This window comes from Pongo pygmaeus, chromosome 12, assembly GCF_028885625.2.
Source record: "Pongo pygmaeus isolate AG05252 chromosome 12, NHGRI_mPonPyg2-v2.0_pri, whole genome shotgun sequence".
In the NCBI taxonomy this organism is placed as follows: domain Eukaryota; kingdom Metazoa; phylum Chordata; class Mammalia; order Primates; family Hominidae; genus Pongo; species Pongo pygmaeus.
Window position 1 is genome coordinate 60,964,648 of NC_072385.2, and position 27,472 is coordinate 60,992,119.

A 27,472-nucleotide genomic window follows, 5' to 3' on the forward strand; every position below is an offset into this window, starting at 1 on the left:
CTAAGGATATCAATTATAATTTAAAAAATTAAAATTATTAATTGATTTTTTTCCAGTGTGGTCAAGCTGTAATTGTACAGTTCAGTAGTGTTAAGTGTATTCACAATGTTGTACAGCCAAACTCTAGAACTTTTTAATATTGCAAAATTGAAACTGTATACTCACTGAACATTAATGCCCCATATTCCCTTGCTCCCAGCCCTAGCAACCACCATTCTACTTTCTATTTCTATTAGTCTGACTACTTGAGATACCTCATATGAGTGGTTTCATACAGTTTTTTTTTAATTTTTATGACTAGCTTACTTAGCATAATGTCCTTAAGGTTCATACATGCTGTAAAATGTGACAGAATTTTCTTATTTCAGACCACATAATATTTCATTGTATGTATATGCCACATTTTCTTTATCCACTCATCCTTTGATGAATGTTTGGGTTGCTTTCACCTCTTGGCTGTTGTTAATAATGCTGCAACGGACATGTGCTTGCAGGTATTTCTTTGATTTCATGCTTTAAATTCTTTGGATATTTAACCAGACATGGGATTTCTGGATAATGTTTTAATTACATTTTAAATATTTTCGAGGAACCTGCATACTGTTTTCTGTAGTTGAAAATATTATACATTTCCACCAACAATGCACAAGTTTTCCAATTTATCCCCATCCTTGCTAAAACTTGTCATTTTATTTGTTTTTAATGGTGACCATCCTAATGGGTATAAGGATATCTCCTTGTGGTTTTAACTTGTATTCTCTAATGATTGGTGATGTTGACATCTGTTCATATTTTTGTTGGACATTTGTATGTATTCTTTCAAGAAATGTCTATTCAACTATTTCGCCCATTAAAGAGATTGGGTTAGTTGTTTTTTTTGTTGTTGTTGTTGCATTTAAGGAATTCTTCATATAATATGGGTATTAATCCCTTATCAGATACATGATTAGTGAATATTTTCTCCCACTTTCTAGGCTGCCTTTTTACTCTGTTGATGATTCTCTTTGATGCCCAATGATTATAATTTTATTTATTTGTTTATTTTTTATCAATAAAACCAACACAATTATTTTACATACATATTTTTTGTTAAAGATAAGGTGGCCCTAACATATTATTATCATCATCACTTTAAAAAAAATTTCTAATTTTATTTTAGTTTCATGTGGCCATGTGCAGGTTTGTTACACGTGTGATGCTAAGGTTTGGGATGTGAATGATCCTGTCACTCAGATAGTGAGCATAGTATCCAACAGTTAGTTTTTCAACCCTTTTCTTTCCTTTCTCTCCCCCTTTATTAGTCAGTCCGCCGTGTCTATTGTTGCCATCTTCATGTCCATGATTACCCAATGCTTAGTTCCGACTTATAAGTGAGAACATGCAGTATATGATTTTCCGTTCCTGCATTAGTTTGCTTAGGATAGTGGTCTCTAGCTGCATCCATGCTGCTGCAAAGGACATGATTTCATTACTTTTTATGGCTACATAGTATTCCATGATGTATATGTACCACATTTTTTTTTATCCAATCCACCATTGATGGGCACCTAGGTTGATTCCACATCTTTGCTATTGTGAATAGTGCTGCAATGAACATGTGAGTTCATATGTATTTTTGGTAGAACGATTTGTTTTCTTTTGGATATATACCCAATAATGGGATTGCTAGGTCAAATGGTAGTTCTGTTTTAAGTTATTTGAGAAATCTGCAAACTGCTTTCCACAGTGGCTGAATTAATTTACATTCCCACCAACAATGTATAAGCATTCCCTTTTCTCTGCAGCCTCACCAGCATCTGTTGTTTTTGACTTTTTAATAGTAGCCATTCTGACTGGTGTGAGATGGTACCTCATTGTAGTTTTGATTTGCATTTCCCTGGTGATTAGTGATGGTGAGCATTTTTTCGTATTTTTGTTTATTGACGAATGTCTTCTTTTTTATTTTTTTATTTTTTTGAGACAGAGTCTTGCTCTGCCGCCAGGCTAGAGTGCAGTGGCGCGATCTCAGCTCACTGCAACCTCCGTCTCCCAGGTTCAAGCCATTCTCCTGCCTCAGCCTCCCAAGTAGCTGGGATTACAGGCATGTGCCACCACGCCCAGCTAATTTTTGTATTTTTTTATAGAGACGGGGTTTCACCATGTTGACCAGGATGGTCTTGATCTCTTGATCTTGTGATCTGCGCACCTCGGCCTCCCAAAGTGCTGGCATTACAGGCTTGAACCACTGCGCCTGGCCAAGGTTGCGGTATGTCTTTTTTTGAGAAGTGCCTGTTCATGTATTTTGCCGACTTTTTAATGGGGTTATTTGTTTTTGCTTGTTGAATTGTTCAAGTTCCTTATAGATTCTGGATATCAGATGCATAGTTTGCAAATATTTTCTCCCATTCTGTATGTAGGTTGTCTGTTTTCTCTGTTGATAGTTTCTTTTGTTGTGTAGCTCTTTAGTTTTATTAGGTCCTATTTATCAATTTTTGTTTTTGTTGCAATTGCTTTTGTAGACTTAGACATAAATTATTTCCCAAGGCTGATGTCTAGAATGACATTTCCTAGGTTTTCTTCTAGCATTTTAATAGTTTGAGGTTTTCCATTGAAATCTTTAATCCATCATAGTTAATTTTTGTATATGTGAAAGACAGGGGTCCAGCTTCATTCTTCGGTATATACCTACACAGTTATCCCAGCACCATTTATTGAATTAGAAACTCCTTTTCCCATTGCTTATTTTTGTTGACTTTGTTGAAGATCAGATGGTTGTAGGTGTGTGGCTTTATTTCTGGGTTCTCTATTGTGTTGTTTGGTCTGTATGTTAGTTGAATTGGTACCAATGGTTGTTCTTTGTACATCTTGTAGAATTTGGGTATGAATACATCTAGTCCAGGGCTTTTTTTAGGTTGGTAGGTTTTTTTCATTACTTATACAATTTTGGAACTCGATATTGGTCTAGCAGGGTTTCACTATCTTCCTGATTTAATCTTTAGAGGTTGTGTTACCCAGGAATTTATTCATTTCCTCTAGATTTTCCACTTTGTGTGCATAGTGGTGTTCATACTAGGCCCTGAGGATCTTTTATATTTCTGTGGTATCTCTTGTAATATCACCTTTGTCATTTCTTTTTATTTTTGCACTTTTTATTTTGCACTTTCATATTTTGCAAAAAAAAAGTTTATTTTGCACTTTTTATTGGTTGCCCAGGCTGGAGTGCAATGGCATGATCTCGGATCACTGCAACCTCTGCCTCCTGGGTTCAAGTGATTCTCCTGCCTCAGCCTCTCTAGTAGCTAGAACTACAGGTGTGTGCCACCATGCCTGGCAAATTTTGTATTTTTAGTAGAGATGGGGTTTCACCATGTTGGCCAGGCTGGTCTCGATCTCCTGACCTCAGGTGATCCACCTGCCTTGGCCTCCCAAAATGCTGGGATTACAGGGATGAGCCACTGCGCCTGGCCACCTTTGTCATTTCTGATAGTGCTATTTTGGATTTTCTCTCTTTTTTATTTGTTAATCTAGCTCATAATCTGTCAATCTAGTTTTTTCTTTAGAACAACCCACTTTTAATTTCATTGATCTTTTGTATGCATTTTTGCATCTCAATATTGTTCAATTCTTCTCTGATGGTGTTTTCTTCTAGTAGTTTTGGGGTTGGTTTGTTCTTGTTTTTCTCATTTCTCTAGGTATGATGTTAGATCATTAATTTGAGATCTTTCTAACTTTTTTAGGTAGATGTTTAGGGCTGTAAACTTTCCTCTTAACACTGCTTTTGTTGCATCCCAGATATGTTGGTATGTTGTGTCTCTGTTTTCATTTATTTCAAAGAATATTTTGATTTCTGTCTTAGTTTGTTGTTTACTCAAAAGTTATTCAGGAACAAGTTATTTAATTTCTATGTAATTGCGTGGTTTGGGGAGATCTTCTTGGTATTGATTTCTGTTTTTATTCCACTGTGCTCTGAGAGTGTGGTTGGTATGATTTCAATTTTTTTTTCTTTTAATTTGAGACTTTCCTTATGGCCAACAATGTGATCGATCTTGGAGTATGTTCCTTGTATAAATGAGAAGAATGTATATTCGTGGTTGATGGGTGAAGTGTTCTGTAGATGTCTGTTAGGTCCAGTTGGTCCACTGTTGAATTTAGGTCCAGAATGTCTGTTAGTTTTCTGCCTCTGTGATCTGTCTGTTACCAGTGGGGTACTGAAGTCCTCCACTATTTTTGTGTGGTTGTCTGAGTCTTTTCTTAGGTCAAGAAGAACTTGTTTTATGAATCTGTGTTCTCCAATGTTAGGTGCATACATATTTACGATAGTTAAGTTTTCTTGTTGAATTGAACTGTTCATCATTGTATAATGCCCTACTTTGTCCTTTTTTATAGTTGTTGGCTTAAAGTATGATTTATCAGATATAAGAATGGTGACCTGTGCTTTTTTTTGTTTTGTTTTCTATTTGTGCCTATGAGTAGGCCCAAATCCCTTGAGCCTATGGGTGTCATGACATGTGAGATGGGTCTCTTAAAGACAGGATGGAAGGGCCTTGTTTTCTTTTTTTTTTAACCCAACTTGCATATCAGTGCCTTTTAAGTAGGGAATTTAGACTTTATATTCAAGGTTAATATTGAAATTGTTAGCTGGTTGCTTTGTAGTTTCTATTGTTATTGCTTTATAGGGTCTTGTGGGCTATGTACTTAAGTATGCTTTTGTGGTAGCAGGTATTATTCTTTTGTTTCCATGTTTAGAACTCCCTTAAGGGGCAGGGTGGGGATGGTTCATGCCTGTAATCCCAGCACTTTGGGAGGCCAAGGGAGGCAGATCACTTGAGGTCAGGAGTTTGAGGCCAGCCTGGCCAACATGGTGAAACCGTATCTCTATTAAAAACACAAAAAATTAGCTGGGTATGGTAGCGTGCGTGTGTAGTCCCAGCTACTCAGGAGGCTGAGGTATGAGAATAGCTTGAACCCAGGAGGTGGCAGTTGCAGTGAGCTGAGATCATGCCACTGCACTCCAGCCTCGGTGACAGAGTAAGACTCCATAAAAAAAAAACAAAAACAAAAACAAAAAAAACCAGAGAACTTTAAGAATCTTTTTAAAGGTAGGCCTAGTGGTAACAACTTCCCTTAGTGCTTGCTTGTTTGGACAAGATTTTATTTCTCCTTTGCTTATGAAGTTTAATTGGCTGGATATCAAATTCTTGGTTCGAGTTTCTTTTCTGTAACAATACTGAAAATATTTTCCTAATCTCTCCTGTCTTGTAAAATTTCTACTGAGAAGTTCACTGTTAGCCTCATGGGTATTCTTTTGTATGTGATATGACCTTTTTCTCTAGTTACTGTCAAGATTTTTCTTTCAGAGCTGACCTTGGATAGTGTGTTGACTATATGCCTTGATGATGTTCATGTTGTGTAGTATCTTGCAGGTGTTCTTTGGATTTTTAATATCTGTATGTTTACCTCTCCAGTGAGATTAGGGAGGTTACCTATAATTATTCCCTGAAATATGTTTCCCAGGTTGTTGACTTTTTCTTCTTCACTCTTAGGAATGCCAGTAATTCATAGGTTTGGTTGTTTTACATAATCTCATAGTTCTTGAAGACTTTGTTCATTTTTAAAAATTATTTTTTCTTTATTTTTGTCTGAGTGGGTTAGGTTAAAGACTGGTCTTTAAGGTCTGAAATTCTTTCTTCCACTTTGTCCAGCCTATTGCTAAAACTTTCTGTTGTATTTTGAAATTCTCTAAGTGAGTTTGTCAATTCCAGAAGCTCTAATTAATTTCTTTTAATGTATTTATCTTTCTCTTCATTTCCTTGATTAATTTAGAAGTTTCTTTGTGTTGATTTTCAACCTTTTCTTAGATGTCATTGAGCTTCTTTGCAATCCATTTTGAATTCTTTATTTGTTAAAGAAGAGATCAGCCTGGCCAATTGGGGGACCTGTAGGTGGGCCTGCTGACCCCTCCCATCTTACCCATCACTCCCCAACCCTAAATTTTAAATTTCCATTTTGGTTAGGAACCATTGCTGGAGAGCCTGTGCGATCCTATGGTGGTGTCACTACATTCAGATTTTTCATGGTGCCAGAATATTTGTACTGCTTCCTTCTCAGCTGGAGACATTGAGACTTCTAATTTCTGTAATTCTTTGCTTGAACCTGGGAGGTGGAGGTTGCAGTGAGCCAAGATTGTGCCATTTCTCTCCAACCTGGGCAACAAGAGCGAAACTCCATCTCAAAAAAAAAAAAAAAAAAAAAAAAAAAAAAATTCTGTAATTCTTTTCTATTTTGGAGACAAAGACTCACTTTATCACCCAGGCTGGAGTGTAGTGGTATGATCTCAGCTTACTGCATCCTCCGCCTCCTGAAATTAAGTGATCCTCCCACCCCAGCCTCCAGAATAGCTGGGATCACAGCCACAGGTGCCCAGCTTTTTTTTTTTTTTTTTTTTTTTTTTGTGGTTAGAGATGGAGTTTCTCCATGTTGCCCAGGCTGGTCTGGAACTCCTGAGCTCAAGCAGTCAGCCCACCTTGGCCTCCCAAAGTGCTGGGATTATAGCCAGGCATAAGCCACTGCTCCTGGCCTGTAATCATTTTTGTGTGGATAGAATTTTTAAATTTTTATTTTTTGCCCATATATATGTATTTCCCCTTCTCTTTCACCCTCCCTAAGGCCTATAACTACAGAGAATGTTGGGCAGGGTCTTTTGGCTTTTCTTCTATGGCCTATGAACTTCTGTCCGCAGATTTTATATTGAGTTTGTGATTGAACTTGCAAGCCAGTAGGTGGTGCATATGGGTCAGTGCTGATTGTGCCCAGTGTGGTTGGGTATATATCTGACCCTTGTTTATTGGGAGAAGCTCTCTGTTGCCTCAGGCAATGGTCTGATCTGTGGAGTGCACCCTGGTCTCAGCTCCCAGCTTTGCCCTGGGGGTTAGGGGAGTGATGGGTAAGATGAGAGGGGTCAGACCCAACAGGCCCACTTACAGGTCCGCCAGTGGAAGGCACGAGCACTAGTGCTGAAGGAGAATCCAGTGGGGGGCCACCAAGTGCCCAGAGGTATGCCTAGGTGTGGAGCAGGGAAATCTTGGTCCCAAGTTCTCTGCCTTGGCCAGCAGGGGTGGGGTGCGGGAGGTGGAGGCAACCCAAACTCCTTGTCCAGGAGATGAGTGCTCGAGGAACTTGGAGATCTGCTTGGGCCTGGGGTAACTACGAGAACTTTAAAGATGGCATAGTGACCACCTTCCTCGATTTAAATAAAAAAGGTCCTAAGTATAATAACCTTATTGATGGAAATCCTTTGGGTCATGATGAAGGTGTAAGAAAACTATTTGTCTATTTATTTGTTTTAAAATATCGCCTGAAACACACATGCATGTGTTCACATAAACACATTCCTATGTACAATAACATACAAATAACTTTTTTGAGATTATCTGAAGATGGTCTTTTTCCTTCATTTTAAATCACTTTTTTGTTTTGTTTTCATTTTGTTTGTTTGTTTGAATCTGATACTGGAGTGGGTTGCCAAAGAAAGATGGAGTCCAGAGCCAGTCCTGATAAGTGTGAAAAAACCCTGGTTTGAAACTACAGCTTTTTTACAGTTAATTTTGTTTGGTGAGACTTGAAGTGGCATCTTTGGATTCTTCCTATATTGATTTTGACATTTATTTTCATGGTTATCCTTTGGGCTTCAGACACTAAACAAGGGATCACAATTCCACTTTACTGTATTGTTGATGGGATGTTATTGTAGCTTTGGTTTCTCTTAGCCTGCGGAGTTGATATGTGACTGGTTTATTCAATTGTATGATCTCATGGAACAGAAGTAAGAGTTAAGAGGAATGAAAAGAGAAGGTGGGAGAGTCAATACAATGGTACAATGCTAGGGCAGTCTGGTTCCTTAATCCATGGGACTCTCTGAGAGGACTTTTGGAACTGACTATGGAAGGAACAAAGCAAAGAAACATTTCTGTCAGCTCCTTTTCAAGGGTTGTTTTACTTCCAGATTGTGCTGCAGGAGTGCTAAGTATTTCTTGTGGGGTTCCACATTCTGGTATTAGAAAAGTCCTAGGGCGGGCAGCAAGAAGTGTACTGTAAGTATCCAAGTATGCAAGTATCCAAGTAACCTGATGTCAGGTTACATTATGTGATGCTTCCGGGCCTGTTCAGAACTGGTTGCTGATGGTAGCTGGAATAAGAGGTGAAACAGAGGATTTAAGTGGAGCACTAATGGTGTCCATTACAGAAACATAATACTTGAAATGTATGTAAATGCAAAATTTGTTATACAGTGATATTAGATGTCATTAATTATTATGTATAGAAATATTGCTGGGTTTCAGATGTTTCCATAGTAGATAGTGAAACAAGATTCCTGGCCGGGTGCGGTGGCTCACGCCTGTAATCCCAGCACTTTGGGAGGCCGAATTGGGTGGATCATTTGAGGTCAGGAGTTCGAGACCAGCCTGGCCAACATAGTGAAACCACGTCTCTACTAAAAATACAAAAACAGAGCCAGGCATGGTGGCACGTGCCTGTAATCCTAGCTGCTTGGGAGGCTGAGGCATGAGAATCGCTTGAACCCAGGAGGCAGAGGTTGCAGTGAGCCGATATCGCGCCACTGCACTCCAGCCTGGGTGACAGTGAGACCCTGTCTCCAAAAAAAAAAAAAAAAAAAAAAATTCTTATTTCTTTTTCAGAGGCAAGATAGGTAAAGCTTGCTTTTTTTTTGTTTGTTGTTGTTGTTGTCTGTTTGTTTTAATTCAAGAGACTTCACATGTATTTTCTCATTTAAGCCTTGTGGCAGCTTTGAGGTAGGTTTGATTAATCTTTTTTTTTATATATAGATAAGGACATTGCACAGAGAAGTAACCTGCCCAATCAATAAGTTGCAGAGTAAGACCTATCTTTCTCCAAGAAGCTTTGTTTCTCCCCTGTTATTGAAGCCTATATAATTATATTTGGCCTCCAAGGCCTCTAAGGCCTAAATCTTTTCAACTAGTTTCTTATTCTAAAGGTCATTTGTTTGTATGCCTCTAATCCACTAGAGGTCAGTATTGGGTTGAGAAAGTCAGGAGCCTTTAGCTTTTGATTCTTATTATTTTTAACTCTCTGAGTCTTATTGCTAGGTAGCCCTGGAAGCTGCATTCCACAATAAATGTTTACTTAATGGCATGTGTAAGATGCCTCATTGACACACTTTGACAGTTTTAGAAGTGTTAATAGTGAATTAGTTTGACAGTCCAGGTTAGGTCATGCTTGTGGGCTCTCCTCTAACTTCTAATGGGTAGAAAAGCACTCAAGTCAAGTCTTTTATAAGTTTTTATTGGGCCAAATCTCATTTTCACATGAATTCCATTTTGTTACCTGTTGCCTTTATATAATAAATATCTAAATTTACTATGTGTATGCCACTTTCTGGACTTGGGGCAGTCTAAGAATGGTAAAGTGTTTTCCTTATCCTGAAAGAGTTGTATACACTGAGGTGCTTTACTGTCATTCTCACCTGGATACCCAACAGGTTTAGGGAACTCATCTTTTTTTATCCTGCATTCAACTTACTATTTTCATGGTTCCTATTGCTTGGAATGGCCCCACTGTTTAGTCATCAAGGCCAGAATCCTTGTAGTTATTCTTATTTCCTTCTTCTCTTCCATGTACCACATTTAAGTCAGTTAATTCTGTTACTTTTGCTTCTTATAATCTGTTGCTACCTTTATTCAAGTTCTCATAATGTTATTTGGACTGTTTTAGTGATCTATATTAGATTTCCTATTTCCAGTCTTTGTCTTCTTTCAGTTGACCACTCCTTGACTCCTAGAGGGTTTGTCTGAATTGTAAAGCTGATCCATTATTCCCCTGCTTACATTCTTTCATTGTTTCTGAAACATTGAAACTGCTTTATATAGCATCTTTAACTTTATCTCCTGTTATTCCTTTATAACCTATACTCTAATTGTACAAAGTTACTTGCCGTTTCCTGAGTGGATAATATTTTTTTCATACATGGTCCTTCTCATGCTGCTTCATTCTTCTGGAATGGTTACTTTTTTCATTTATCTCTGAAAAGTCATATTTATTTTTATCATATTTATCTTTTATTTGTTGATTTGCTTCCTGTAATAGTATGATGTGAGATTCAGGGGTCAGGGTCTCCATCTTATTTCTTTGTATCACCAGTGTGCAACACAACGCTTGGTACCATGTAGACATTTAACACATGTTTGACTGAAGGTAGGAGTACAGAGAGAAAGCATCATGAGTTAGAGCAGTGAGAAATGGCTTTCTAAAGGAAGAAGAATTTTACTTGGGTTTTGTAGGAAGGGTTAGATTGAGGCAAGGAAAGGTAATCAGGTAAAGAAATGGCATAACTAAGGATATAGAAGTGGAAATTTACCCAGCGTATTAGGAGGTAGAGCCTCATCCAATTGGAAGATTCATCTTGGAGGGTATTGGGCAAGTACATTGGAAAATTAGGTTTAGCTTCCATTATGGTGGAATCTAAGTGTTAGATTATGAAGTTTAGACTTGTTTAAATCCCTCTCCCCACCTCCCCAATTTCCCTTATATCTAATTGACATGGTGAACAAATGTGGTTTAAGAAGAGCCTGGCTGTATTAGGTAGGGGGATTGTAATGGGAAGGTGATGAGTTCCATTTTAGGTATGATGGAAATGAGGTGATGGTGGAACACACGTTAGTAATAGGAAACAGGACCTGTGCTACTGGGTTTTGGGAGAGTAGAAACAGTGATTTGAGAGATAAGTGTTTGAGGAATAAACCTTGCTCAATTTCTCTATATTAGGAAATCAGAGAAGAATATATATGAAGTACTCTTGAGAAAGAGGTGGTTAAGTGTGTAGAAATTACTTACAAATAGAATGAACAACTAAGAAAATGAAAACACTTAGATGCTTTCTAAGATCTAGCTGCTGTTTGTATTCCTTGTACCCCTCTCCCTCTACTCCATCCCAGTCATCGGAAGTCATTCAGCTGCTTCTTTGCCACATTGTTATAATGATTGTCTCTGAAGGGATAGAATCAGTGATCTTGATGAAACAGCATAGCATGTTAGAAAAGATCTCTGAAGGGCTTTTTCTTTTTTTAATTTTCATGGACTTCAATGTCACATTTTCATTTTAATATATATTATATGTATTTATATATTTATATCAGTATTTAGTCTTCACCACCTCCTGCCAGTACCATAACATACATTTTGAATAGATGATAACTTTCATTTGTTCATTGCTTTTGAAACACTGACAATATTTTATTGATTGTGAAGGAAATATAATTAACTTGGGATTCAATAAAATATGACTTATGAAAGCATTTGGTTTTGCTGTACTGCAAGAGGATAGAGTTAAGGGAGCAAATGATCACTCTCTAGTTGAAAGTTTGCTTTTTAAAAAGATGAAAGTTTTAAAGGAAGTTCTACCTTCCTTTGTGCCCCGGAGTCCTTGATCCCTTTTTGTATATTTTGCATTGGAAGTAAGTGGGGAAGAACATCTTACTTTTGAGAAAAATAGAATATTCTATTTAACTTGGTTTCTGAAAGGCTTGGAGGATATTGTGTCTTATGTACAAACCTAAATTAAGTGATTTGGGGTACTTCTCTATCTCAGTTTGTTACTGAAGCCATGTATTTATGTAAATCTAACCAAAATATCAATGGCTGATATGCAGAGAAACAAGTATGTCCATTGATTCAAATCTCTGGAATGTAGATTCTTTTCATTTTCTTGGCAGAAACTAGTTCACATAGTTGAAGTTTTTCTCTGCCTTGTTATAATTGTCTCATTTCACCATTCCTGGACTAACTTTTTATACTTTATATTTATCTTCATTTCATTAACCTTATGCAGAAGATTTGGAGACTGATTTTTTCCCTGAACTAATTTCTATTTGCCACTAAGGAGAAATATCTTCTATTGATTAAGAAATGTATACTTTCAGAGGTCACATTCTCAAGCTTTGTATCTTGGGGTAATACCAAATATTACATTAAAAGAAAGAAAAAAGGAAAGTTCCCTGGGAAATGTTTTTGGAACATGCTGGGTTAAACCAAATTAAACAAGTTTCTTTAAAATAGGACTTCTCCCAGCTTTTATTCTGTTAGTGTGCATTGCATATCTATAAGAAGGCTTCATGGGATGTAGTATTTCCTGTTGATTTGACCACAACTCATTTTTGGGAAACATTTTGGTCATGCTTTGAGGGACTGTTGATGTAGTGGAAATGTCACTGATTTGAAATTTAGGAGACCATACTTTGAGCTTCTGATTTACCACTCACTTGCTTTGTGACTTCAAGCAAATCCTTTGTTTTCTAGCCTCAGTTTCCTGAGTGGCAATTAAGGTAACTTCTAGCTCTAATAATGTGTGGTTTAATGCTTCTGTTGTTGACTCTGGATAGTCCCACTTTCTACTTCTCTGTATCTATTGAAACCATGCCACCGTATCAGTCTATTTTTTTTTTTTAAGCTGAAGGGATTATACTACCTTTTCTAGGGTTCAGAAGAAAAAACCCTTTAAAACCCTGCTTTCCACAGATCACAGTCATGGAATTCTATTGGATTACTTAGTTCAAATCACTTTCTGAAGATAATTCATTCTCCTGATTATATTTCATTGGTCTCTTATATCCACATAACTGTTTTTAACAGTCTCTTAAGCCTAAATGTATTAAAATTAATTCTAAGCCCCCACCCTTTTTCCTCCAAGCATTATGGTCTCAATATGGTATTTTCTTGTAAGAGATAAATGCTAGGCATTTGCACTAATCTCCTGGCCTACTAAGGCAAAACTGTATAGATTTCTTTTTGTGATGATTTAATGGATACATTTGAAAAGTCTTATGATAATATTGACTGATTATCTGTTTTCTGTGTTAACTTGGAAAATGAGTTAAAATACGATGGCTCCAGGGTTAAAAAGGTATACATTAATGTGTTTGGTTTTATATCTGATACTAAAACTTTATGTACTAAAGCCTTTTGTTGTAGTATTTTTGTTAAGATATCAATTTGTTCAAAATTAGAAGTTGGTTGAAAGCTTAATTAAGTTTTTTTTCTCTTCTTTTTTCTTTCTTTCTCTCTCCCTAACCCCACCTTTTTGGTGTATTTGTGTGTGTTCTTCTCTATCCTAGGCCCAGCAGCAAAGAAACCTGGATAACATCGTCTTGCAACAACCCAGAATAGGTAGCAAGAGGAAATCTAAGAAAGATGCATATATAATCTTTGATACAGAGATAGAAAGCACTAGTCCCAAGTCTGAACAGGATTCAGGAATTCTGGATGTTGAAGACGAGGAAGATGATGAAGAGGTAAGTAACATTTGATGTGGGGAAGTGAGACTATTTTTAAGCTTAAATAGTATGGTTGAGATGTGATGAAGAGTTTATCCATATAATGTAGTTTGTGTGATCTTCTGGATATCAAATACCATTTTGAATACAAATAAGGCTCAATTTAAGGAAATTGAAGATACACTAAGATAATTTAGATACTGATACTTTTTTGAGAATTTAAATTTTAAATTCACTCCTCTATTTTGAAAAGTTTCAGGGTTTTTAAATTCTGTACTGACTGGGAACTACATTAAAGGAAGAGTAGAGTTTACCTACCTAGAGACAGGAGGTCTAGGTGACCTCGGCTGAAACTGCAACAGTTAGTCCAGACAAACAAAAAAATGTTACTTCAAAAGCTGAAGAGTGAACAAATAGATTCTTTACCTTGAGAAATGGCTCAGATGGAAAATACACAAAGATTCCAGAAAGTTGAGTGTGCATTTCTGGAGGAAATAAATATATGAGTGATTACAGGGTAACTGGGAATTTTGTGACATATTCATAACCTCATAGATTAGTTCTGTGTCACTGTCAGGGAAGAATAAGATTAAGGGCCTTAGCTAGTACATATTTTTATATCTTTCTTTGTTGTTAGAAGTATGTTTAATGTGTTTTTAAAAATAAAACTATTATGACCTTTGAGATTTCCTGTTAAAATTTTTTCTAAATATTTATTATTTACATTAACTGGATGTCTCTTTGTGAGTGTGGTGTTTAGGAGCATGAGCTTTAGAGTCAGACAGACTGTATTCAAATTCTGGCTCTGCCATTTAAGTTTTAAAAAATTATTAATAATCATATCATTTACTTTTAAAATGGCCACTGACATGTGTAAGGAATCATTTACTCTTGTACTCAGTAGGCTTTTTTTTTGTAAGTGCTTGTTTCCTTTCTCCAGATAAAACTGGATTCACTATTTCTTCCCCATAGTTGTCTCCTGTTATACCCTTACTACCCTCGTGCTTTTCTCTCTTCCCCAAAACTTGTCCTAATTTTGTAGTCTTGGATAAATTGTTTAATCGTTAAACTGAGTGTCTTCACCTATTAAGTAGAGGCAGTAGTCTCTACCCCATAGGATTTCACAAATCCCTGATCCTTAAAGGGTGGTGAGAAAACATTGGTTTCTGTTCTATCTTCATTACTCTTCCTTGCTGACTTCTGTTATGTATCTCTATTGTCATTATGCCTGCCTCTATTATTATTCCTCTTTGACTTCAAAAGTTGAATTGGCAATGTTTAAACTGAGCTGAAAAACAAATAAAGATGTTATTTTTATGTCTACAACCTTAGCATTTAAGTTTGATAGAACAGGAGCTATCTCATAAGAATGTAAACTACTACTTTTTTTTTTTGAGGTGGAGTCTCACTCTGTCGCCCAGGCTGGAGTGCAGTGGTGCGATCTCGGCTCACTGCAAGCTCCTCCTCCTGGGTTCACGCCATTCTCCTGCCTCTGCCTACCCAGAAACTGGGACTACAGGCGCCCGCCACCACGCCCGGCGAATTTTTTGTATTTTTTAGTAGAGATGGGGTTTCACCGTGTTAGCCAGGATGGTCTCGATCACCTGATGTCGTGATCCACCCGACTGGGACTCCTAAAGTGCTGGGATTATAGGCGTGAGCCACCGCACCCAGCCGTAAACTACTACATTCTTTTATATACGTTTCATTATTGAGGGGACACACTTCTGCTATTTAAGTGAATAATTTTATTTATCATTTTTAAAGTTTATATTGTACTAAGATATGTTTATTATGTAAATGAAGTACATTAATAGTTAATAATGCTTGAAAGTTTCATCCTATCCCTATTGCACATGGATTGCAAGAACTCTTAATAGCTCTTAATAGAGCTAAGAAAAGTCTTTTGAGTGTTATCTATTGGGCCACTTTAAAGTAAAATGAACCAACTATTGGCCTAATGACTCATGGAGATAGAAAGAGATAGAGGGGACTTTATTCCCCTGAATGTTTTCTAGCATTCTCTCTTCTTGCCTGGAATGACTGGCTTGTTAGGATGTGGATCCACCCTGGAGGACAAACTTTCAGATATTAGATTCCATCACAGATGATCAGTCACAGTAGTAGCATAATAAAGCATGAGTCTCAAGAAGGACCAACTAACTCCTTTAATCTACATTTTGAGTACCCATGAAGAAGATGGAATTCTGTCAGATACTGTGGCTTATGGGTTAGACATAGTCTGTGCCCTTGGATAATACAGTACCTGAAGAGATGGTTAGATGATAAGATGAAAAATAAAATATATACACAGTTCTTATATATCATTGAAACCATGATATATAAAAGGAAACCATTCTTTATCATTGACCTGTTGAAGATCCTGGGTAAGTTCCTTTTAATTTTTGTGCCATGCTCCTTCTTTGCCTTGTCCTGTGAGGTCCAGAGAAGATGAGGAAAGTGAGACTAGTAAAATGTGTTGGAGGTTTCTCATAAAAGTAGTACTGTAAGAATGTACTTGGAAGTTAATATTTTTAAATGGTTCCATATCTCAAATCAAGCAATTCATATTAAAGATTTGCTGATTGAGCTCTTAAAACAAAAATTTGGCACTTCACTATCATCTAATGGCATTCTATCTTAAAAAAAATTCTACCTTATATTTATTTACTTCTCAGTTTGAATCTTCTTCAAGTGCACATTCTTAATCTCAAGCCTCATGTAGAGAATTATTTATTTAGATGTTTCCAAACTGGTTTCTTGGCATAGTTCTTGCATGGTGTGAATAAATTCTTCAGATAAGGTCTTTCATGACCCACTGTGACGTTCTGACCTTCATTCTTGTCATTCTTCAACAGACCTCATTGAGAACTGCATAGTTTTTGGAATATTGTGACTTTTAATCTGTAAGCATGGTAACTGTGGCATAGAATCCCTGTATGGCAGTCATTCTTAATCTGTTTGGGGTCATGAATTACTTTGAAAGATTGATAAAAATATATGGAGTCATTTCCCAGTAAAATGTACATATATTCTGTCACAAAATGTTTTGCATGAAATTTCAGGGGGTTTATGGAATTCATTTTACCCCTAGGACCCAACTTAAGAACTGTGTTGTCGAACAATGTTTCTTGACATTTAATGTGCATAGGAATCACCTGGGAAGCATACTAAAATGCAGATTGTGATTATACAGGTTGAGAATGAGTCTGAGTCTGCGTTTTTTAACAAGGTCCCTGATGAGGATGGAGCTCCTGGTCCCTGGAGCACACTTGGAGTTACAAGACGATACGGAAACATGACAAAGCTTTTTTAGTGTATAAATAAAACAAACAAATGAATGTTTGGGTCTTCTATTGTTTTTTAAAATATGATTTAAACTTCTTTCTGGCAATAAATACAGTACTTGAAGAGAAAGTTAAGTTTGCTTTCTAAAATCTGTTGCTTATGTATTACCAGCATTTTAAATAAAATTTTATAATTCTAGTTTAACAAGTTTAGGTACTTTCTTTACTCTCTGAAGAACTTTTTACCCTTTCCTGTGCTTTCAGTGCAAATATACTTAATACATTTTTTTCATTGAATAACGTTTTAAGGCTATTACTGTGTCTTTAGCTTAATGATACATAAGAGGAGATCGTGGAATAAGGTGGGTAGGAAGAGCCAAACACCTAGAACGTGGCTCTACACATGGTAAATAGATAGTTAATACATTGTTAACCTGAAATAAAGTTTGTACTAGAAATGGGAAAAACTTAACAGCCTAGGGAACTGAGGATGAAGTCTCAAAAGTAAATTGTCATTTTGAATGAAAAAACAACTTACATGTTGAACCATCTGAAAGAATCAGTCTTTCTTTTTTTCTCTTCTACACCCTCAGCTTATTGAAGTTTAAGAGTTAGTCTCTTAATGATTGCTGAAGGGTGTTATAAAGAAACGTATTTCTAGTAAAATTCTCCATTTTTATTTTATTATTGGCTAAGCTAATAAAAGAGTCACAAGATGAGGTTTTTTTGGTTTTAAAAAAACTAATCATATATTAAGGTTGGACTATATGAAGCTGCTGATATTTAACCATTTCTGATCAACAGCTTAATTCAGTTGATTAAAAAAAAAAAAGGGAGTGATGAGGCTTCACTATGTTGCCCAGGCTGGTCTCAAACTCCTGAGCTTTCAAGTGATCCTCCTGCCTTGGCTTCCCAAAGTGCTGGGATTATAGGCATGAGCCACCATGCCCAGCCAATTCAATTGATTTGTAATGGAAATATGATTTAGGAAATTGGGATTGAATATCACCTTGTGGGCATATGCAGGTGTTAATGTTCTTCTCTAAATATCTGGATAGAACTTAAAAAAATTAGAAGTAGTTAACATTTTAGATTGAGAATGTATTTATGGATCTAGACTCATCAGGAATATCAATTCTGAGATATTTGAAGATAAAATGCAAGGAAGCCCTCAAGATGACATATTAGTTTTTAGAAGGAGGGTGATAATATCTACTGAGAATAGGCTTGTTGTGAGGATTGAATGAAATAATGTATATAATGCCTTTATCACAGTCCTTGTACATACAGTGCTATCAGTATATAATAGTTACTATTGTGGCATTATGACCATGTGCTTTTTTGAATAAAGGTGAAATATAAGTTGATCTAATTTTTGGCAATGTACATTTGCCTGGACTGATGAACATCGTCTACTATAAACAAAAAAAATCTGCTGAAATAAAGCAGTATTAAGAAATAGTTTGAAAAAGCAGGGCCTATTTTTTCTACTTTGTTTCTAGGTTACTTCAGAGCTTCTGCATTCTTAGAATACTTCATTGATACCACATTTATGACATGTCACATATTTTAGTGTGTACCTCTCTTAATTTATTTACCAACTGTTAAGGAACAGTGGTAACCATGTCATCCACACCACTTGTCATAGAGTATGGGTCACATAAATATTTGTTGACCAAATGATTCATGTCAGATTTATTTCTCTAGATTTTGGTGTCTCTTTTGAAGTATAGAATCAACAGGAGGGAATTGTTAATTTAAATACAAATGCCATGTAATAGAAAGCCTTCTGGGATGTCTTGATTATTGTTGTGCTGTAGTAATTTTGAAGTAACGGGATGTATTAATTTGCTAGGGCTACCATAACAAAATGCTGGAGAATGGGTGATTTAAGCAAAAATCTGTTTCCTCACATTTCTGGAGGCTGGCTGTCCAAGATCAAGGTTCCACCAGGGTTAGTTTCTCCTAAGGCCTCTCTCCTCGGCTTGCAGATAGCTGCCTTCTAGCCGTATCCTCATACAGTTTTTTTCTTTGCTTACATCCTCTTTTTATAATGTGTGTCTTCCTCTTTTTATAAGGATACCAGTCCTGTTGAATTAGAACCCCATTCTTATGATCTCATTTAATTTTAATTGCCTCCTTAAAGGCCCAGTCTCCAAATACAGTCACATTGGAACTAAGGACTTCAACATAGGAATTTGCAGGGGAGCACAATTATAGTCATAACACAATTTAGTCATAACACAGGGTGTTTGGAAAGTATACAAAAATGATTTATTTTAGAATGTACAAGCTTTTTTCTTTGTGGCATTGGGACAAATTATGTAATTTCAGCATCCCTTTTCTTACCTATGAAATAGTGACAATAATTATGTCAAATTGCTTGTAAAAAATAGTGGTTGTGATATTTGACCCAAATTTCAAAATATTGATTGTAAAACTTTCTATTGACAGGAAGGTAACAGAAAATGAGGATCATTCCTCGATAAGTTAAAGGCTACTTTAGAAGTTTAGAGTTTAAACTTAAACTTAAATAAAGGCTGCCTTTAGAAGTTTAGAGTTTAAACCAGAGGTTGCAGATTGGCGACCTATGGGCCAGAAACAGCTTGCATACTGGTTGTTGGCCTACACAATGCTTAAAAATTTTTAAATTAGTCACCAACTTCTGCAAGTCAATTAGATTCACATAAAAATCTAGATTTCTAATTTAGTTTTTTTCTAAGCATGGTAGTAATAGACTGGCCTTGAGTAGCAGTGTTGCCATCAGGGATATGGTTTAAATGTGATGACAAAAATATAATACTGCTTATATTGGGTGTCTATCCAAAAAAATGGCAAAATAAAAAACAGACTGACAGGGCCACACTGATGTGAAAAAAAATAATGTTGTGCTTTGTAAAAATAAGTAATAGTCCTTGATATTTCATATACAAACTATGTGTATTAAGAGAATATGATTTAAAATTGCCAGCATCCATCACTTAATCCCAATACCCATTGACACCTGTAGGCTTTGAATTTTAAACTTCTTAATGAAAGCTGGCCTATTAAGGACATATGCAGTCAAAAGAAAAGTAGGTGCCCACATATATAATGAAATACCAAAAGGACAATTTAGAAGGTTGAATGGAAACATTATGGCATGCTTTAGACATTCTGTTTTGGTTTTCTTATTCCCAGTCTTTGATCTTTTAGGTCTGTCCATTGGTAAAGATATATTATGACTCACATCAACTCAAGGTTTTTTTCATTTTTTTTTTTTTTGTGATGATGGTGTAAATGCCCTGTTATTTTGAATCATTTGCCTCAATTATAAACTTCTACCTCTCTTTTCAGGTCTTGTAGAATTTCTCTTTTATATTCTCATTGATTATTCAAAAAACTTCACCTTGCACTAAGTTGCTAGTAACTGCAACTGTGGAATATAATCCTTTACCCCCTTCTTCTTGCCAAGAATGCCTCATTCTACTTTTATCTGAAGGACCCCTCAATTTTACCTCTTCTGTAATAGCGTCTTTTAAAAATTTTCTTTTACTTTTGAAGAAGTTTACATCTTCAGAAAAGTTACACATGTGGTATCCATATACGCTTCACTTAAATAGTCCACTTATTAAAACTTGACACTTTCTGTCTCTCTCTGAAAAATTTGATTTTGAAAGAATAGGTGTGTGCGTGCGTGCGTGTGTGTGTGTGTGTATGTTTCTTTTCTCTCCCAAAACTGAGCCATTTGGAAGAAAGTGGCATGCATCATTCATAATATTTGGAACTCCAAATACTGTAATCTGTGTTTCCTGACAATGACATTCTTCTACATAAGTACAATACAGTAATTACATCAGGAAATTTCACATTGATGGTGACACTGCCACTTAATATAAAACCTTTATACAACTATCTCCAGTTGTTCCAATAATGTTCTTTCTAGCAGATTTTTTTCCTTCATTTTTTTCCTTGCAGCCACATCCAGACAAATTTTACACATTAATTTTTATGTTTGTTTAGTCTCCCTTAATATCCATCTGTTTAGGTACATCTCGTTATATCCTCATGACTAGAGTCAGGTTAATCATTTTTGGCAGGAATATTACAAAGGTAATATTAAGTTCTTTTCATTGCATCACATCTGGAGGCATACAATGGTTAAGATGGTGTTCACTAGATTTCTTCACCATAAAGGTACCCATCCCCCTTTGTAATTAGTAATACATTAGACCATGTGACTATCCTGTTCCCTAACAGCTTGTCACCCACTGGTTTTAGAACTCATTGATGCCACTTTCTGGAATCATATGTTACTATGGTTGTTATAAGATGTTGTGATTTTCTATTTTTGTCATTTCTTTCACATTTATGAGTCAGCATTCTTCTATAAAAAACTTTCCTTTTCTCCCTTTATTTTTTGTAGTGTTAGTATGGGCACATGGATAATCATTTTATATACAATGGGTTATATTCCATCTTGTCTTTCATTTTCATTTTCCACTTGTTCCAAATTATCCATCTAGTTTTTGAGCTCTGCTCTTTTCTTTAATTTCTCTTCTTTTCCACAAGAAACTCCAGGTTCTGCCCTAGCCCTGGCATCAGCCGTTTCTTCAGAGAGTTCTAATTTCTTTTACTGGAGAATGATATTTAGAAACTAACATGGGCATTAGGTATACCCCTTTTGTGGACAGAGCTAAGAAATATACCTGCTACATTAATGTGTAGACTTAAAAAAAATAAATCACGAGTTAAAGCTAATACTTCTAATTCCAATCTAACGTAGTAAGTCTTTTCTGTCATTCTGTATTTGTATTTGCAAATATTCTGGTTTCCAGAGTATCAGCATATTTAATCTTTTAGATAATTATATAATACCCAGAAAATAGTTGCAGAATTATTATGCAAATGTCACTAAAAGCAATAAAGTTATTAAGTTCAAGATTTTTTCACAGTTCTTTGATCCTACAGTGTATCCCACTAAATCTGTATAGTTCAGAGTACTATGTTCAAACACTTTTGGCTAATTTTTTTTTCTTCTGTTTGATTGTTACCAAATTAATATATAATTAGGTTCATTTGTTTCTTTTTGTATTATTTTTTAGGGTTCAACTATCCTTATTTATTTAACTTTTTGACTATTTAAAATATGAACATGGTTCAAAGGCAAAACTATATAAGAAGATATATTCAGTGAAATCCCATTCTCATCCTTATCCTTTCCACACTGCTCCTACCCACCTTTTGTAAGTAATGAGTGTTGTTAGTTTTTGTGTGTATACCCTTCATTTTACCTTAAGCAACATAATTATTAATAGCATAATACATGTATATTTTGTACTTTGTTTTTTTATTTGAAATATATTTTGAAAATTATTCCATATCAGTTCATAGAAATCTTTCTCATTCTATTTTTACTGCTAAATAGTACTCCATTGTTTGGATGTACCATAGTTTATTCAGCCAATCTATACGTGGACACTAAATGATTTCCAATGTTTTCTTATTAAAAAGTAGTGTTTTAACTGTACAGCTATTAGAATACCTAAAATAAAAAAAATACTGACATTACCATGTACTGTCAAGGATATAGAGCAAATGGAACTCATATATTGCTGTGAAAATGTGAAATGATAGAGTCGCTTTGGAAAACAGTTTAGCAGTTTATTATAATGTTGAACATACAGCTAGGAGTGGTCATATATATGACCTAGAAATCCCACTCCTGGGTATTGAACCAGCATATTCACTCAGAAGTTTGAAGCTTAATATTTATAGCAGCTTTGTGCATATACTACCAAGACTAGAAACACCCCAAATGTCCTTCAATGCGTGAAGGGATAAATGAACTGTGGTATATCCATAATTGAAGTACCACTCTGAAATAAAAAGGAATAAACTGCAGATGCATGAAACAATACAGATGAATCTCAAATGCATTATGTTCAATGGAAGAATCCAGGTTCAAAAGGCTACATGCTATATGAGTCTATCAATATGACAATCCTAAAAAGTCAAAACTCTAGAGATAGAAAATGATCAGTGTTTGCCAAGGGCTAGGCATCAGGAAACAATTTTACTACAAAGGGGCATAGGGAATTTTGGGAAGTGCTGGAACTGTTTCTTCTTATCTTGATTATGATGATGATTACGGTCTATATGCATTTGTCAGAACTTACATAATTGTTTACTAGAAAGAGTGAATTTTACCATATGCAAAACATTTTAAAACTTAAAAAAAAAAAACAAAAACCTGAGAACTGTTTTTTCCATGTGGTTGGAGCTATATCCTCAGGGTAGTTTCCCAGAAGCAGGATTGTTGAGTCAAGGGGTAAATGCATGTATAATTTTGTTAGATAATGTCAAATTCTCCTCCATAGGGGTTGTACTATTTTCTATACCCCACCACCCACCCCAGCAATGCATGAGTTGCCTGTTTTCTTACAGCTTCTTTAAGAGAGTATTTATTTTAAGCTTTTGAATTTCTGCCATTCTCATAGATAAGAAACATATCTCTTTGTAGTTTTAATTTTCATTCCTATTACTGTGGGTAAAGTTGAGTAAATTAATAAGGTTCAGGGCTATTTGTATATCTTTTTTATAAACTGCTTATGTCTTTTGCCTATTTTTTGAATGATTTTGGTTTTTTTCTTCATTATTAGTTCCCTATATATTAGGGATATTCGTTCTTTACCTATAATATTGTAGCATTTTTAACCTACTTTTCCTCATCTTAATTTTTTATCCTTTCAGACCTTTTATATTTAATACCAAGTAGTGCAAAATTGCCTCTTTTGCCTAAAGGTTTAGAGTTTCATAGCATATAGTGGACCCTTGTTAAATAAAGACCAACTGAATTTTTGTTTCACCAGTGTTCAGCTTTTTTTTTTTTGAGACAGGGTCTCACTCTGTCATTCAGGCTAGAGTACAGTGGCATGATCTCAGCTCACTGCAGCCTCGACCTCCCAGGCTCAAGCAATCCTCCCACCTCAGCCTCCTGAGTAGCTGGGAGTACAGGCATGTGCCATCACACCTGGCTAAGTTTTGCAGTTTTTTGTAGAGATGGGTTTCGTCATGTTGCACAGGCTGGTCTTGAACTCCTGGGCTCAAGCGATCCACCTGCTTCGGCCTCCCAAAATGCTGGGATTACAGGTGTAAGCCACCATGCCTGGCCCTCAGTGTTCAGCTTTAAGCAGATAATTCTTGAGGGACTATCATTTGACTTTGGTCACAGGTTTTTTGCAGTGCCTCAGTAAGAAGAAATGGTGGTTTTTCCTGATTTTGTTCTGCTTAGTGCAAACACTTGAGTAATTAATAAGTGGTAATCTGCTTAGGGATTTTTCAGAAAGAATCCTAATAATTTGTGAGAAGCTCCTTGGCATAATTTTGTACTTTTTTAGGATAGGGTTCTGGCCACAGTATTCTTATATACTCAAAGGTTTAGAAAATTCTTTATGCTTTTACTAATTCTAGTCACTTAAAATTACAGGCCTTCCAGTTTGTTGGTGTTTCTGTGGTGTTTAGTCTAGCTGCATGAAAGCTCATATCCAAATGAATTCTACCCTTTTTTCTCTGAATTTTGGGAAGCAACATAGTTCTGAAATGCACACTGGTGAAAAATGTTTCCCAGACATTTCCTGGCTTATAGACATAATATGGGCTGTCAAAATTGATCCTCCTCTGAATGCAAAGTCAGTGCTCCTTCAGCTAATCATTTGTTGTCTTCTCTTTGCAGAAAAATGCCTGGTACATTTTAACGACTTGAGATCTAAGTAATGCTCAGAAATGGGCACCAAGTCCCTGCATTCATTTACTGATATGGAGAAACTATTTTGTACTCAAATAATTAGTGAGAAAGATATCTGAATTCCTTGCAAATCTCTGTCAAACTCTTTTTGGATGATCCATCTACTTCGAAAGCCTTCTTAAGAGAAAAATAAATGCCATGTAGGTGTATGAGGGAGAGAGTGTGTGTGTCTGTGTATTTGTGTATCTTCTGGTGCAGCCGTGGGAACAACAGGGCTGGAGTGTACTAATGCATTTCTGTTTTAATGTGCTGTCTTTATCAGCAGCAGAGGTAAATCTCTCATAGTATATCACTCCTCTTCTTGAGCAGAGGGAGGCAAGCAATCTTTTCTTATAGTGTATTCCCCTTTTCTAAGGGTATGCTTACCCAGCAGTAAAGCTGGTAGAGTTATCATATTTTTACCTGCAGATAATTTTTCTTTCCTGCCGTCCTTCACTAGTGAGTCTTTTAAAATATTGGAAAATATTTATGAACTCTGAATCCTTTTGGGGGAAGGGTTAGAAAAATATTAAATGAATATATCTGTTAAAACTTGAATGGCATCATGCATTTTAAAAATCAAAATATCCTTTTTTTAATATGTAAAGGCGTTTTCCTTATGTGCTATGAGAGGAACTTGACCATTTACTTTTCCGTTCTTAGAGACTTTCTTTTACCTGAACTAAGATGTACTAGAGAAGAAGAAAAAGATATCCTAAAAGTCACATCCTGGTGTTTTGTAAAAATTTTTGTAATCAGAAATGTTGATGTTTCTTTTCATCCTCATCATCTAATATTCCCATATCTATGCTAAATCTGTATATCTTCTGTAGTAAATATTATCTGTAGGGGCTCATAATATTTTTTCAGGGGGCCTTTGATTTTTCAGGGGGCCTTTGATTAATCCCATTTTAAAATTTACATTTATTTTGTAACATCCTCTATTTTCAAATTCTTTTTTGTCATCTATACATTGGTCTCATGGTTAGGTGCCATATTTATAGAATATAAATGCTATTTAACAACAAATATATTCCACAAACAAGAACTAGGAACTATTTCTTTGATTGAAGCTGTTAATTGGTATTATAAAAATGTAAGAATCATGTACTGAAACGAACAGATTAGCCATATGTATTGGTATCTAGTGGATACCAAACGTAGATGCCAATAGGATCCATTAGATACCAATTCATGTGCCTAATCTGTCAATGATCTCTAATTGTGAATGTGTATTTATAGAAGAATGTAATAGTTGCTTCCGTTATATCTACCTCTGGATACTGAAGTTCAGGCATCCTCAAATTCTTTTACTAGCTCGTTATTTATCCGTTATTAAAAAATGTATCCTAGTTCTCTTAGTTTATATAATATTATAATATGCTCTGAGGCACAGATATCTTAGTTATAGAATGTAAAATCTTACCTACTATTTGATCCTCTGGAAAAAGGTTTGAACTGGCAAAAGGCACTAATGCTCTCCATTCAGAAACTATTAGGGAATTAGGCAGCTGCTGTCCTTGGTGATGAAATTATTTCACGTGAATTCTTAAGGAAAACAACTAGTTAAAAAAGCAGGATAATCTTGAATATACTATTTGTGGCTACTATTTGTATCTTCATAGATCTATTTGAACTTCTAGAAAAATAGACTCCAGTATCTTAAAGTCTTGAGTTCCTGACTGCCAGGCAGAGGAAATGTTTAACTATTCTAATCATGTTTCTGTATCTCAGAAAGAAAGCCCTTATGAGAGGAAATGACAACGTCCTACCACAAAGTTATCTCTTATCAGTTATAGTTGCAGTCGATAATGACTTGTCAAATTTGGACATGTGTAAAATGCAAGGGCTGTGTTATTTTCTTTGGAAAGGAAAAATTAGATGAAGCTGATAAAGGAGTCATGGCTTTTGTTAGGAGACAGAAACCATTAGAAAGTTATTGTTAGCTTAAGAACGTGTCCTTGGACCCCTCCCTCTGCCCCAGCTGAAACCTAAACCTGCTTGAATCATTCTTTGCAACTTGAGGGGAGACAGGGTCAAAGAAAAGGAAAAAGTATGAATATAGCTTTGACAGAGAGTTAGTATTTTAAATGGAGATCAAGATGTGGACCTTAAAACAGACCCATTTCTGTGAGTCGGGAAAAACTGCATTTTCTTCTGATACTCTTCCCCACCCCTTTTTACTTAGATTTTTGAAAGTTCACTTCTTATTCTTCCAAACCTGTAGCATTCCTTCACATCCAATGTATGTTGCTCTTCTCCTTTTGCCTTTCTGTAGTTGTGATTCTTTTTCATTAGTGGCAGCAGAGAAAACACATCTCGTGCTAAGCAACATGAGTCAGTGCATACTTTACATACCTTTATCCTCACAGCACTCTTCTTGGTTCCTCACAGTGTTCATTCCTAGTGTTCTTCACAGAGGGGAGCATAGAGGAAAAATGATTTCTAAATATTAGGCTATTTTGGGAGTAGAGGTAAAGGTTGTGAACGGAAGCCCCATTTTACTCCCTCCTCTTTTTGTCTAGATTTCTGTGTACTGCTTTCAAAGCAGGCAGTCTCGTGTTTAGGAAGACTTAACTGGATGGTGGTTCCAGTGGCTAAGAAATAAGAGACAATTCTTACAAGTGAGAGCACTTTAGCCAGTTTGAAGCTGATAGAATGATGTCACAACAGCCTCAGAGAGAATAGATTTGGTTGTAAATATTCGTTGGAGATGACAAAAAATGGCCTTTGTCTCCTTTCTAAATATATCCATTTTTTAAAAATAGTATGCCCAGATAAACCAGTCTTAGCCCATTAGTAACAAAATGTCTTTGTTATGGGGCTGTGTTAGCTTGTTTATCACAGATTTTTAGGGAAATTCTCCCTTAATTTAGATGTTCATTCTACAAGGATGGGTCTGACATATAAAAGGGCTAAGGCCTTGTCTGAGGAATGGCTACAAGCAGTTTCCTTTTGAGTGAAACTATGGTTCTGAGATGAAGTTAAACAAAATAAGCTATATGAAGAAGAACATATAAACAAAATTATGATTGAATTTGATACTCAAAATTATGTAAGAAAAATTCTTTAAACTTTTTGTAAATATGTAACAAAGAATTTAAAAATCATTAATTCTAAATAAAAGGAAAACGTGT

The 27,472-nt window shown here is 35.8% G+C and overlaps 1 protein-coding gene across 4 annotated transcripts in view; it reads left to right on the forward strand.

The window, feature by feature from the left end:
* The window catches only part of EXOC6B (exocyst complex component 6B), a 661,647-nt gene that overhangs the window by 236,434 nt on the left and 397,741 nt on the right, over positions 1-27,472 (forward strand). For all 4 annotated transcript variants that reach the window (XM_054473677.2, XM_054473671.2, XM_063649356.1 and 1 more), the window contains exon 7: positions 13,125-13,301. In XM_054473677.2, coding sequence (XP_054329652.1) covers positions 13,125-13,301 — 177 coding nt within the window. The remainder of the gene's footprint in view (positions 1-13,124; positions 13,302-27,472) is intronic.